This window comes from Haliotis rufescens, unplaced genomic scaffold, assembly GCF_023055435.1.
Source record: "Haliotis rufescens isolate VD_foot unplaced genomic scaffold, xgHalRufe1.0.p SCAF_14, whole genome shotgun sequence".
In the NCBI taxonomy this organism is placed as follows: Eukaryota; Metazoa; Mollusca; class Gastropoda; order Lepetellida; family Haliotidae; genus Haliotis; species Haliotis rufescens.
In genome coordinates this window covers 946,453-963,732 of record NW_025963824.1, presented here as the reverse complement: position 1 = coordinate 963,732, position 17,280 = coordinate 946,453, and the positions used below count along the sequence as shown (strand labels likewise).

General features: G+C 41.2%; 2 protein-coding genes across 3 annotated transcripts in view; both read right to left on the bottom strand.

Annotated features, from left to right (window-relative positions):
• The window catches only part of LOC124128861, a 303,995-nt gene that overhangs the window by 213,463 nt on the left and 73,252 nt on the right, over positions 1–17,280 (bottom strand). The window lies entirely within an intron of this gene.
• LOC124128006 (p53-induced death domain-containing protein 1-like) overlaps positions 1–17,280 on the bottom strand; it is a 31,017-nt gene that overhangs the window by 11,636 nt on the left and 2,101 nt on the right. Inside the window, exons 2-3 of one of the 2 annotated variants that reach the window (XM_048395612.1) lie at positions 1,761–1,874; positions 311–737 (exon numbers count right to left, since the gene is read on the bottom strand). In XM_048395612.1, coding sequence (XP_048251569.1) covers positions 311–737; positions 1,761–1,870 — 537 coding nt within the window. In that variant the 5' untranslated portion in view covers positions 1,871–1,874. Of the gene's footprint in view, positions 1–310; positions 738–1,649; positions 1,676–1,760; positions 1,875–17,280 lie in introns of those variants that run through there. The other variant, XM_048395613.1, reaches the window with a different exon arrangement.

Genomic DNA, 17,280 nt, shown 5'->3' with positions numbered 1-17,280 from the left:
CATCTTTTAACGTCTTTTGGTATGACGCGGCCTGGGATCGAACCCCGGACCTTCTGCTCTCCGGGCGGACGCTCTACCACTAGACCACGGAGGCGGTCTTTCTCCGGGTAAGCCACAGTAATGTTTCATACCAGTTATTTGTGTTTTTACTTAAGTGGCAAAAGATGTGAAATACTGGAATACTGTTAAAAGGGGCGTGAATTCTATCTCACTCACTCAGTCATCGTGACATTTTGGATAATTAATGAAAGTATATATCCTATTGCACATTCCTTTCTTACACTTCACAATCACTTCACAAAATGTTCACCTTCGGAATGCTTATCAGCAGCTCGCACAGCAGATCCCTCTTCACTTCCGGTCCCTGTTTCGCTTCGTCGTCAGAAACCTTCCGCGTGATGGACCGGACTTCCGCCGGAACAACCGTGTACTTCCGGTACACCTGCACTACGCCCCTATACACGGGGAAGTTCTTCTGAAGGTACTTGTCCACCTCCGTCAGTGTGAACTGCACGTGTGACGACACATTGGAGTTAAACTGGACCTCGAGAGGTCGGTCGTCGCTGGAGGTGATGTTGCCGCGAAATGTGACCTCGACGGTGTCGCCCTCAGAGATGCTGAGGACTTGGCTGGCACTCGGTCCCTCCCCGAACCCCTCGTCGCCCAGCTTGGTCAACAGTTTGTCCACTTTATTGACAGGGGTCACGTGCAGCACGGCGTCAAAGGCGTCCTCTGATCTGCAGGCGAAAATTCATATTTGAATCACACGTAACATTACAAAACATCTGACTTTATACAACAGACGAAATGACGTCTGACCAGGTCTTCTGATCTCTGCATTGCCTGCAATGTGGAAGGTGTGTGACATTCACACTTCAGAAATAGAAGGAAGGGATACAGGATCATAAAGGAACATGATATACGGGAGACATACAACCTCGACCATATTAGCTTGACAAAGATAGATATTAAACCACAAGCCATAAGCTGGAACAGGCGTAGTGTAGCCTAATGGTTAAAGCGTTCGCTGTCACGCCGTAAACATGGGTTCGATTCCCAACATTGGTATTATGTGTGAAACCCATTTCTTTTCTTAAACAGCATGATAATACTGAAATATTGTTAAAGCGGCGTAAAACCATACTTTCTCACTCAGTCATAAGCTGGAATGAATACTATACCACTCAGATTAAGTTAAATAACACCCAAATTGCACATTTGACCATAGTTAATCTATCATGCCATAGTAACATGCCCTAGTTCTTTAATATATTTTTGAAGTACATATCGTTTGCAAGAACGTCTGAATTCGGTGTTTATTAAGGGACGCACTAATCGGTATTGAGACGAGGGTCTGGGCGATGGCGGAGGTGCTTAGGCTGGCTAGGAAGTTTGTTCAGAGCCAGGTATTTTTTTACCGGTTTTACTGATTAAAAAAAAGCGTCTAAACTTTTTAGGAAGGATGAGCCTATGTTGTTTACAAGACCCAGGATGTCCAGTTAAAAAAATATTTTGGTGGTAGAGTCTGAGGACAAAACAAAACTGTTTCAAAACAATCCCAGACCCTCCTCCTCCCCATTCACACATCCCCTCCCTCCCAGTCCCCCTCTTGTCGGGGGGTGTTTAAGCGAGATCACGCCAGACAATACCTTTGTTTCATCACGATCTGGACATATCTCTTCCTCCCCATTCACACATCCCCTCCCTCCCAGTCCCCCTCTTGTCGGGCGGTGTTTAAGCGAGATCACGCCAGACAATACCTTTGTTTCATCACGATCTGGACATATCTCTTTGAGAGATAGTCGTGGAGTCCTGTTTCTATGGAAACAGCCATCTCATCCACAATATTGGCTCTGGTCCGGATCACCATGAACCTTTAAACAGGAGAAAATAAATGTCACAAATATTATCCGATATCCATACAATGAGCTCGCGTTGTACTAGTGAGTGAGTGAGTGAGTTGGGTTTAACGCCGCTTTTAACATTATTCCAGTCATATCACGGCGTGTCAGCTTAATGTGGGAGGAAAGCCCGAAGTGTTGCAGGCCTTAGACGTTTACCACTTCGGTGAAACCCACGAGCACGGGCATGGTGCTGACAAACTTAGAAACATAATCGGGGCGAACCGGGATTCGAACCCACAATCATAGGTTTCTGGCGTGCCCAAGGGACGCAACTCTGCACAGCGAATCGCGGCGCCTTAGACGACTTGGCCATCCGTGCCCTCCGTGCTGACCCTCTATGACCTGCATCAATGTGAGTGCTGACCCTCTATGACCTGCATCAATGTGAGTGCCGACCCTCTATGACCTGCATCAATGTGAGTGCCGACCCTCTATGACCTGCATCAATGTGAGTGCTGACCCTCTATGACCTGCATCAATGTGAGTGCTGACCCTCTATGACCTGCATCAATGTGAGTGCTGACCCTCTATGAACAACAGTCACATCCATGTCGGATACAACAGTCAATATCTCACATTACAGCCACATACAACAGTCACATCTGTACACAATACAACAGTCACATCCATGTCGGATACAACAGTCAATATCTCACATTACAGCCACATACAACAGTGACATCTGTACACAATACAACAGTCACATCCATGTCGGATACAACGGTCAATATCTCACATTACAGCCACGTACAACAGTGACATCTGTACACAATACAACAGTCACATCCATGTCGGATACAACAGTCAATATCTCACATTACAGCCACATACAACAGTGACATCTGTACACAATACAACAGTCACATCCATGTCGGATACAACAGTCAATATCTCACATTACAGCCACATACAACAGTGACATCTGTACACAATACAACAGTCACATCCATGTCGGATACAACAGTCAATATCTCACATTACAGCCACATACAACAGTCACATATGTACACAATACAACAGTCACATCCATGTCAGATACAACAGTCACATCCATGTCGGATACAACAGTCAATATCTCACATTACAGCCACATACAACAGTGACATCTGTACACAATATAACAGTCACATCCATGTCGGATACAACAGTCAATATCTCACATTACAGCCACATACAACAGTCACATCTGTACACAATACAACAGTCACATCCATGTCGGATACAACAGTCAATATCTCACATTACAGCCACATACAACAGTCACATATGTACACAATACAACAGTCACATCCATGTCGGATACAACAGTCAATATCTCACATTACAGCCACATACAACAGCCACATCTGTACACAATACAACAGTCACATCCGTGTCGGATACAACAGTCAATATCTCACATTACAGCCACATACAACAGTCACATCTGTACACAATAGAACAGTCACATCCATGTCGGATACAACAGTCAATATCTCACATTACAGCCACATACAACAGACACATCTGTACACAATACAACAGTCACATCCATGTCGGATACAACAGTCAATATCTCACATTACAGCCACATACAACAGACACATCTGTACACAGTACAACAGTCACATCCATGTCGGATACAACAGTCAATATCTCACATTACAGCCACATACAACAGACACATCTGTACACAATACAACAGTCACATCCATGTCGGATACAACAGTCAATATCTCACATTACAGCCACATACAACAGACACATCTGTACACAATACAACAGTCACATCCATGTCGGATACAACAGTCAATATCTCACATTACAGCCACATACAACAGACACATCTGTACACAATACAACAGTCACATCCATGTCGGATACAACAGTCAATATCTCACATTACAGCCACATACAACAGTCACATATGTACACAATACAACAGTCACATCCATGTCGGATACAACAGTCAATATCTCACATTACAGCCACATACAACAGACACATCTGTACACAATACAACAGTCACATCCATGTCGGATACAACAGTCAATATCTCACATTACAGCCACATACAACAGACACATCTGTACACAATACAACAGTCACATCCATGTCGGATACAACAGTCAATATCTCACATTACAGCCACATACAACAGTCACATATGTACACAATACAACAGTCACATCCATGTTGGATACAACAGTCAATATCTCACATTACAGCCACATACAACAGTGACATCTGTACACAATACAACAGTCACATCCATGTCGGATACAACAGTCAATATCTCACATTACAGCCACATACAACAGCCACATCTGTACACAATACAACAGTCACATCCATGTCGGATACAACAGTCAATATCTCACATTACAGCCACGTATAACAGTCACATCTGTACACAATACAACAGTCACATCCATGTCGGATACAACAGTCAATATCTCACATTACAGCTACATACAACAGTCACATCTGTACACAATACAACAGTCACATCCATATCAGATACAACAGTCACATCCATGTCGGATACAACAGTCAATATCTCACATTACAGCTACATACAACAGTCACATCTGTACACAATACAACAGTCACATCCATGTCAGATACAACAGTCACATCCATGTCGGATACAACAGTCAATATCTAACATTACAGCCACATACAACAGACACATCTGTACACAATACAACAGTCACATCCATGTCGGATACAACAGTCAATATCTCACATTACAGCCACATACAACAGACACATCTGTACACAATACAACAGTCACATCCATGTCGGATACAACAGTCAATATCTCACATTACAGCCACATACAACAGTCACATATGTACACAATACAACAGTCACATCCATGTCGGATACAACAGTCAATATCTCACATTACAGCCACATACAACAGTGACATCTGTACACAATACAACAGTCACATCCATGTCGGATACAACAGTCAATATCTCACATTACAGCCACATACAACAGTGACATCTGTACACAATACAACAGTCACATCCATGTCGGATACAACAGTCAATATCTCACATTACAGCCACATACAAACGCCACATCTGTACACAATACAACAGTCACATCCATGTCGGATACAACAGTCAATATCTCACATTACAGCCACATACAACAGTCACATCTGTACACAATACAACAGTCACATCCATGTCGGATACAACAGTCAATATCTCACATTACAGCCACGTATAACAGTCACATCTGTACACAATACAACAGTCACATCCATGTCGGATACAACAGTCAATATCTCACATTACAGCCACATACAACAGTCACATATGTACACAATACAACAGTCACATCCATGTCGGATACAACAGTCAATATCTCACATTACAGCCACATATAACAGTCACATCTGTACACAATACAACAGTCACATCCATGTCGGATACAACAATCAATATCTCACACTACAGCCACGTACAACAGTCACATCTGTACACAATACAACAGTCACATCCATGTCGGATACAACAGTCAATATCTCACATTACAGCCACATACAACAGCCACATCTGTACACAATACAACAGTCACATCCATGTCGGATACAACAGTCAATATCTCACATTACAGCCACATACAACAGTCACATATGTACACAATACAACAGTCACATCCATGTCGGATACAACAGTCAATATCTCACATTACAGCCACATACAACAGTGACATCTGTACACAATACAACAGTCATATCCATGTCGGATACAACAGTCAATATCTCACATTACAGCCACATACAACAGCCACATCTGTACACAATACAACAGTCACATCCATGTCGGATACAACAGTCAATATCTCACATTACAGCCACATACAACAGTCACATCTGTACACAATACAACAGTCACATCCATGTCGGATACAACAGTCAATATCTCACATTACAGCCACGTACAACACCCACATCTGTACACAATACAACAGTCACATCCATGTCGGATACAACAGTCAATATCTCACATTACAGCTACATACAACAGTCAAATCTGTACACAATACAACAGTCACATCCATGTCGGATACAACAGTCAATATCTCACATTACAGCCACGTACAACAGTCACATCCATGTCGGATACAACAGTCAATATCTCACATTACAGCCACGTACAACAGTCACATCTGTACACAATACAACAGTCACATCCATGTCGGATACAACAGTCAATATCTCACATTACAGCCACATACAACAGTCACATATGTACACAATACAACAGTCACATCCATGTCGGATACAACAGTCAATATCTCACATTACAGCCACATACAACAGTCACATATGTACACAATACAACAGTCACATCCATGTCGGATACAACAGTCAATATCTCACATTACAGCCACATACAACAGTGACATCTGTACACAATACAACAGTCATATCCATGTCGGATACAACAGTCAATATCTCACATTACAGCCACATACAACAGCCACATCTGTACACAATACAACAGTCACATCCATGTCGGATACAACAGTCAATATCTCACATTACAGCCACATACAACAGTGACATCTGTACACAATACAACAGTCACATCCATGTCGGATACAACAGTCAATATCTCACATTACAGCCACATACAACAGTCACATATGTACACAATACAACAGTCACATCCATGTCGGATACAACAGTCAATATCTCACATTACAGCCACATACAACAGTCACATATGTACACAATACAACAGTCACATCCATGTCGGATACAACAGTCAATATCTCACATTACAGCCACATACAACAGTGACATCTGTACACAATACAACAGTCATATCCATGTCGGATACAACAGTCAATATCTCACATTACAGCCACATACAACAGCCACATCTGTACACAATACAACAGTCACATCCATGTCGGATACAACAGTCAATATCTCACATTACAGCCACATACAACAGTGACATCTGTACACAATACAACAGTCACATCCATGTCGGATACAACAGTCAATATCTCACATTACAGCCACGTACAACACCCACATCTGTACACAATACAACAGTCACATCCATGTCGGATACAACAGTCAATATCTCACATTACAGCTACATACAACAGTCACATCTGTACACAATACAACAGTCACATCCATGTCGGATACAACAGTCAATATCTCACATTACAGCCACGTACAACAGTCACATCCATGTCGGATACAACAGTCAATATCTCACATTACAGCCACGTACAACAGTCACATCTGTACACAATACAACAGTCACATCCATGTCGGATACAACAGTCAATATCTCACATTACAGCCACATACAACAGTGACATCTGTACACAATACAACAGTCACATCCATGTCGGATACAACAGTCGATATCTCACATTACAGCCACATACAACAGTCACATCTGTACACAATACAACAGTCACATCCATGTCGGATACAACAGTCAATATCTCACATTACAGCCACATACAACAGTCACATCTGTACACAATACAACAGTCACATCAATGTCGGATACAACAGTCAATATCTCACATTACAGCCACATACAACAGACACATCTGTACACAATACAACAGTCACATCCATGTCGGATACAACAGTCAATATCTCACATTACAGCCACATACAACAGTCACATCTGTACACAATACAACAGTCACAGCCATGTCGGATACAACAGTCAATATCTCACATTACAGCAACGTAGAACAGTCACATCTGTGCACAATACGACAGTCACATCCATGTCGGATACAACAGTCAATATCTCACATTACAGCCACATACAACAGCCACATCTGTACACAATACAACAGTCACATCTGTACACAATACAACAGTCACATCCATGTCGGATACAACAGTCAATATTTCACATTACAGCCACGTACAACAGTCACATATGTACACAATACAACAGTCACATCCATGTCGGATACAACAGTCAATATCTCACATTACAGCCACATACAACAGTCACATCTGTACACAATACAACAGTCACATCCATGTCGGATACAACAGTCAATATCTCACATTACAGCCACGTAGAACAGTCACATCTGTACACAATACAACAGTCACATCCATGTCGGATACAACAGTCAATATCTCACATTACAGCCACATACAACAGTCACATCTGTACACAATACAACAGTCACAGCCATGTCGGATACAACAGTCAATATCTCACATTACAGCCACATACAACAGCCACATCTGTACACAATACAACAGTCACATCTGTACACAATACAACAGTCACATCCATGTCGGATACAACAGTCAATATCTCACATTACAGCCACATACAACAGCCACATCTGTACACAATACAACAGTCACATCCATGTCGGATACAACAGTCAATATCTCACATTACAGCCACGTACAACAGTCACATATGTACACAATACAACAGTCACATCCATGTCGGATACAACAGTCAATATCTCACATTACAGCCACATACAACAGTCACATCTGTACACAATACAACAGTCACATCCATGTCGGATACAACAGTCAATATCTCACATTACAGCCACATACAACAGCCACATCTGTACACAATACAACAGTCACATCCATGTCGGATACAACAGTCAATATCTCACATTACAGCCACGTACAACAGTCACATATGTACACAATACAACAGTCACATCCATGTCGGATACAACAGTCAATATTTCACATTACAGCCACGTACAACAGTCACATATGTACACAATACAACAGTCACATCCATGTCGGATACAACAGTCAATATCTCACATTACAGCCACATACAACAGTCACATATGTACACAATACAACAGTCACATCCATGTCGGATACAACAGTCGATATCTCACATTACAGCCACATATAACAGTCACATCTGTACACAATACAACAGTCACATCCATGTCGGATACAACTGTCGATATCTCACATTACAGCCACATACAACAGTCACATCTGTACACAATACAACAGTCACATCAATGTCGGATACAACAGTCAATATCTCACATTACAGCCACATACAACAGACACATCTGTACACAATACAACAGTCACATCCATGTCGGATACAACAGTCAATATCTCACATTACAGCCACATACAACAGTCACATATGTACACAATACAACAGTCACATCCATGTCGGATACAACAGTCAATATCTCACATTACAGCCACGTACAACAGTCACATATGCACACAATACAACAGTCACATCCATGTCGGATACAACAGTCAATATCTCACATTACAGCCACATACAACAGTCACATCTGTACACAATACAACAGTCACAGCCATGTCGGATACAACAGTCAATATCTCACATTACAGCCACATACAACAGCCACATCTGTACACAATACAACAGTCACATCTGTACACAATACAACAGTCACATCCATGTCGGATACAACAGTCAATATCTCACATTACAGCCACATACAACAGTCACATCTGTACACAATACAACAGTCACATCCATGTCGGATACAACAGTCAATATCTCACATTACAGCCACGTACAACAGTCACATCTGTACACAATACAACAGTCACATCCATGTCGGATACAACAGTCAATATCTGACATTACAGCCACATACAACAGGGACATCTGTACACAATACAACAGTCAAATCCATGTCGGATACAACAGTCAATATCTCACATTACAGCCACATACAACAGTGACATATGTACACAATACAACAGTCACATCCATGTCGGATACAACAGTCAATATCTCACATTACAGCCACATACAACAGTCACATCTGTACACAATACAACAGTCACATCCATGTCGGATACAACAGTCAATATCTCACATTACAGCCACATACAACAGTCACATCTGTACACAATACAACAGTCACATCCATGTCGGATACAACAGTCAATATCTCACATTACAGCCACGTAGAACAGTCACATCTGTACACAATACAACAGTCACATCCATGTCGGATACAACAGTCAATATCTTACATTACAGCCACATACAACAGTGACATATGTACACAATACAACAGTCACATCCATGTCGGATACAACAGTCAATATCTCACATTACAGTCACATACAACAGTGACATCTGTACACAATACAACAGTCACATCCATGTCGGATACAACAGTCAATATCTTACATTACAGCCACGTACAACAGTCACATCTGTACACAATACAACAGTCACAGCCATGTCGGATACAACAGTCACATCCATGTCGGATACAACAGTCAATATCTCACATTACAGCCACGTAGAACAGTCACATCTGTACACAATACAACAGTCACATCCATGTCGGATACAACAGTCAATATCTCACATTACAGCCACGTAGAACAGTCACATCTGTACACAATACAACAGTCAAATCCATGTCGGATACAACAATCAATATATCACATTACAGCCACGTACAACAGTCACATCCATATCGGATACAACAGTCAATATCTCACATTACAGCCACATACAACAGTCACATATGTACACAATACAACAGTCACATCCATGTCGGATACAACAGTCAATATCTCACATTACAGCCACATACAACAGCCACATCTGTACACAATACAACAGTCACATCCATGTCGGATACAACAGTCAATATCTCACATTACAGCCACATACAACAGTCACATCTGTACACAATACAACAGTCACATCCATGTCGGATACAACAGTCAATATCTCACATTACAGCCACATACAACAGTCACATCTGTACACAATACAACAGTCACATCCATGTCGGATACAACAGTCAATATCTCACATTACAGCCACATACAACAGTCACATCTGTACACAATACAACAGTCACATCCATGTCGGATACAACAGTCAATATCTCACATTACAGCCACATACAACAGCCACATCTGTACACAATACAACAGTCACATCCATGTCGGATACAACAGTCAATTTCCACATTACAGCCACATACAACAGTCACATCCATGTCGGATACAACAGTCAATATCTCACATTACAGCCACATACAACAGTGACATCTGTACACAATACAACAGTCACATCCATGTCGGATACAACAGTCAATATCTCACATTACAGCCACATACAACAGTGACATCTGTACACAATACAACAGTGACATCCATGTCGGATACAACAGTCAATATCTCACATTACAGTCACATACAACAGGGACATCTGTACACAATACAACAGTCACATCCATGTCGGATACAACAGTCAATATCTCACATTACAGCCACATACAACAGCCACATCTGTACACAATACAACAGTCACATCCATGTCGGATACAACAGTCAATATCTCACATTACAGCCACATACAACAGTGACATCTGTACACAATACAACAGTCACATCCATGTCGGATACAACAGTCAATATCTCACATTACAGTCACATACAACAGGGACATCTGTACACAATACAACAGTCACATCCATGTCGGATACAACAGTCAATATCTCACATTACAGCCACATACAACAGCCACATCTGTACAAAATACAACAGTCACATCCATGTCGGATACAACAGTCAATATCTCACATTACAGCCACATACAACAGTGACATCTGTACACAATACAACAGTGACATCCATGCCGGATACAACAGTCAATATCTTACATTACAGCCACATACAACAGTGACATCTGTACACAATACAACAGTCACATCCATGCCGGATACAACAGTCAATATCTCGCATTACAGCCACATACAACAGTCACATCTGTACACAATACAACAGTCACATCCATGTCGGATACAACAGTCAATATCTCACATTACAGCCACATACAACAGTCACATCTGTGCACAATACAACAGTCACATCCATGTCGGATACAACAGTCAATATCTTACATTACAGTCACATACAACAGTCACATCTGTACACAATACAACAGTCACATCCATGTCGGATACAACAGTCAATATCTCACATTACAGCCACGTAGAACAGTCACATCTGTACACAATACAACAGTCACATCCATGTCGGATACAACAGTCAATATCTCACATTACAGCCACATACAACAGTGACATCTGTACACAATACAACAGTCACATCCATGTCGGATACAACAGTCACATCCATGTCGGATACAACAGTCAATATCTCACATTACAGCCACATACAACAGTGACATCTGTACACAATACAACAGTCATATCCATGTCGGATACAACAGTCAATATCTCACATTACAGCCACATACAACAGTCACATCTGTGCACAATACAACAGTCACATCCATGTCGGATACAACAGTCAATATCTCACATTACAGCCACATACAACAGCCACATCTGTACACAATACAACAGTCACATCCATGTCGGATACAACAGTCAATGTCTCACATTACAGCCACATACAACAGTCACATCTGTACACAATACAACAGTCACATCCATGTCGGATACAACAGTCAATATCTCACATTACAGCCACATACAACAGTCACATCCATGTCGGATACAACAGTCAATATCTCACATTACAGCCACATACAACAGTGACATCTGTACACAATACAACAGTCACATCCATGTCGGATACAACAGTCAATATCTCACATTACAGCCACATACAACAGTCACATCTGTACACAATACAACAGTCACATCCATGTCGGATACAACAGTCAATATCTCACATTACAGCCACATACAACAGCCACATCTGTACACAATACAACAGTCACAGCCATGTCGGATACAACAGTCAATATCTCACATTACAGCCACATACAACAGTCACATATGTACACAATACAACAGTCACATCCATGTCGGATACAACAGTCAATATCTCGCATTACAGCCACATACAACAGCCACATCTGTACACAATACAACAGTCACATCCATGTCAGATACAACAGTCAATATCTCACATTACAGCCACATACAACAGTCACATCTGTACACAATACAACAGTCACATCCATGTCGGATACAACAGTCAATATCTCACATTACAGCCACATACAACAGTGACATCTGTACACAATACAACAGTCACATCCATGCCGGATACAACAGTCAATATCTCACATTACAGCCACATACAACAGCCACATCTGTACACAATACAACAGTCACATCCATGTCGGATACAACAGTCAATATCTCACATTACAGCCACATACAACAGTGACATCTGTACACAATACAACAGTCACATCCATGTCGGATACAACAGTCAATATCTCACATTACAGCCACATACAACAGTCACATCCATGTCGGATACAACAGTCAATATCTCACATTACAGCCACATACAACAGTGACATCTGTACACAATACAACAGTCACATCCATGTCGGATACAACAGTCAATATCTCACATTACAGTCACATACAACAGCCACATCTGTACACAATACAACAGTCACATCCATGTCGGATACAACAGTCAATATCTCACATTACAGCCACATACAACAGTGACATCTGTACACAATACAACAGTCACATCCATGTCGGATACAACAGTCAATATCTCACATTACAGCCACATACAACAGCCACATCTGTACACAATACAACAGTCACATCCATGTCGGATACAACAGTCAATATCTCACATTACAGCCACATACAACAGTGACATCTGTACACAATACAACAGTGACATCCATGTCGGATACAACAGTCAATATCTCACATTACAGCCACATACAACAGTGACATATGTACACAATACAACAGTCACATCCATGTCGGATACAACAGTCAATATCTCACATTACAGCCACATACAACAGTCACATCCATGTCGGATACAACAGTCAATATCTCACATTACAGCCACGTACAACAGTCACATATGTACACAATACAACAGTCACATCCATGTCGGATACAACAGTCAATATCTCACATTACAGCCACATACAACAGTCACATCCATGTCGGATACAACAGTCACATCCATGTCGGATACAACAGTCAATATCTCACATTACAGCCACATACAACAGTGACATCTGTACACAATACAACAGTCACATCCATGTCGGATACAACAGTCAATATCTCACATTACAGCCACATACAACAGCCACATCTGTACACAATACAACAGTCACATCCATGTCGGATACAACAGTCAATATCTCACATTACAGCCACATACAACAGTCACATCTGTACACAATACAACAGTCACATCCATGTCGGATACAACAGTCAATGTCTAACATTACAGCCACATACAACAGTGACATCTGTACACAATACAACAGTCACATCCATGTCGGATACAACAGTCAATATCTCACATTACAGCCACATACAACAGTGACATCTGTACACAATACAACAGTCACATCCATGTCGGATACAACAGTCAATATCTCGCATTACAGCCACATACAACAGTGACATCTGTACACAATACAACAGTCACATCCATGTCGAATACAACAGTCAATATCTCACATTACAGCCACATACAACAGTGACATCTGTACACAATACAACAGTCACATCCATGTCGGATACAACAGTCAATATCTCACATTACAGCCACATACAACAGTCACATCTGTACACAGTACAACAGTCACATCCATGTCGGATACAACAGTCAATATCTCACATTACAGCCACGTACAACAGTGACATCTGTACACAATACAACAGTCACATCCATGTCGGATACAACAGTCAATATCTCACATTACAGCCACATACAACAGTGACATCTGTACACAATACAACAGTCACATCCATGTCGGATACAACAGTCAATATCTCACATTACAGCCACATACAACAGTCACATCCATGTCGGATACAACAGTCACATCCATGTCGGATACAACAGTCAATATCTCACATTACAGCCACATACAACAGTCACATCCATGTCGGATACAACAGTCACATCCATGTCGGATACAACACTCAATATCTCACATTACAGCCACATACAACAGTCACATCTGTACACAATACAACAGTCACATCCATGTCGGATACAACAGTCAATATCTCACATTACAGCCACATACAACAGTCACATCCATGTGGGATACAACAGTCACATCCATGTCGGATACAACAGTCAATATCTCACATTACAGTCACATATAACAGTCACATCTGTACACAATACAACAGTCACATCCATGTCGGATACAACAGTCAATATCTCACATTACAGCCACATACAACAGCCACATCTGTACACAATACAACAGTCACATCCATGTCGGATACAACAGTCAATATCTCACATTACAGCTACATACAACAGTCACATCTGTACACAATACAACAGTCACATCCATGTTGGATACAACAGTCAATATCTCACATTACAGCCACATACAACAGTCACATCTGTACACAATACAACAGTCACATCCATGTCGGATACTACAGTCAATATCTCACATTACAGATACATACAACAGTGACATCTGTACACAATACAACAGTCACATCCATGTCGGATACAACAGTCAATATCTGACATTACAGCCACGTACAACAGTCACATCTGTACACAATACAACAGTCACATCCATGTCGGATACAACAGTCAATATCTCACATTACAGCCACGTACAACACCCACATCTGTACACAATACAACAGTCAGAGCCATGTCGGATACAACAGTCAATATCTCACATTACAGCCACATACAACAGTCACATCTGTACACAATACAACAGTCACATCCATGTCGGATACAACAGTCAATATCTCACATTACAGCCACATACAACAGTGACATCTGTACACAATACAACAGTCACATCCATGTCGGATACAACAGTCAATGTCTCACATTACAGACACATACAACAGTCACATCTGTACACAATACAACAGTCACATCCATGTCGGATACAACAGTCAATATCTCACATTACAGCCACATACAACAGTGACATCTGTACACAATACAACAGTCACATCCATGTCGGATACAACAGTCAATATCTCACATTACAGCCACATACAACAGTCACATCTGTACACAATACAACAGTCACATCCATGTCGGATACAACAGTCAATGTCTCACATTACAGCCACATACAACAGACACATCTGTACACAATACAACAGTCACATCCATGCCGGATACAACAGTCAATATCTCACATTACAGCCACATACAACAGTGACATCTGTACACAATACAACAGTCACATCCATGTCGGATACAACAGTCAATATCTCATATTACAGCCACATATAACAGTCACATCTGTACACAATACAACAGTCACATCCATGTCGGATACAACAGTCAATATCTCACATTACAGCCACATACAACAGTGACATCTGTACACAATACAACAGTCACATCCATGTCGGATACAACAGTCAATATCTCACATTACAGCCACATACAACAGTGACATCTGTACACAATACAACAGTCACATCCATGTCGGATACAACAGTCAATATCTCACATTACAGACACATACAACAGTCACATCTGTACACAATACAACAGTCACATCCATGTCGGATACAACAGTCAATATCTCACATTACAGCCACATACAACAGTCACATCTGTACACAATACAACAGTCACATCCATGTCGGATACAACAGTCAATATCTCACATTACAGCCACATACAACAGTCACATATGTACACAATACAACAGTCACATCCATGTCGGATACAACAGTCAATGTCTCACATTACAGTCACATACAACAGACACATCTGTACACAATACAACAGTCACATCCATGTCGGATACAACAGTCAATATCTCATATTACAGCCACATATAACAGTCACATCTGTACACAATACAACAGTCACATCCATGTCGGATACAACAGTCAATATCTGACATTACAGCCACGTACAACAGTCACATCTGTACACAATACAACAGTCACATCCATGTCGGATACAACAGTCAATATCTCACATTACAGCCACGTACAACACCCACATCTGTACACAATACAACAGTCACATCCATGTCGGATACAACAGTCAATATCTCACATTACAGCCACATACAACAGTCACATCTGTACACAATACAACAGTCACATCCATGTCGGATACAACAGTCAATGTCTCACATTACAGCCACATACAACAGACACATCTGTACACAATACAACAGTCACATCCATGCCGGATACAACAGTCAATATCTCACATTACAGCCACATACAACAGTCACATCTGTACACAATACAACAGTCACATCCATGTCGGATACAACAGTCAATATCTCATATTACAGCCACATATAACAGTCACATCTGTACACAATACAACAGTCACATCCATGTC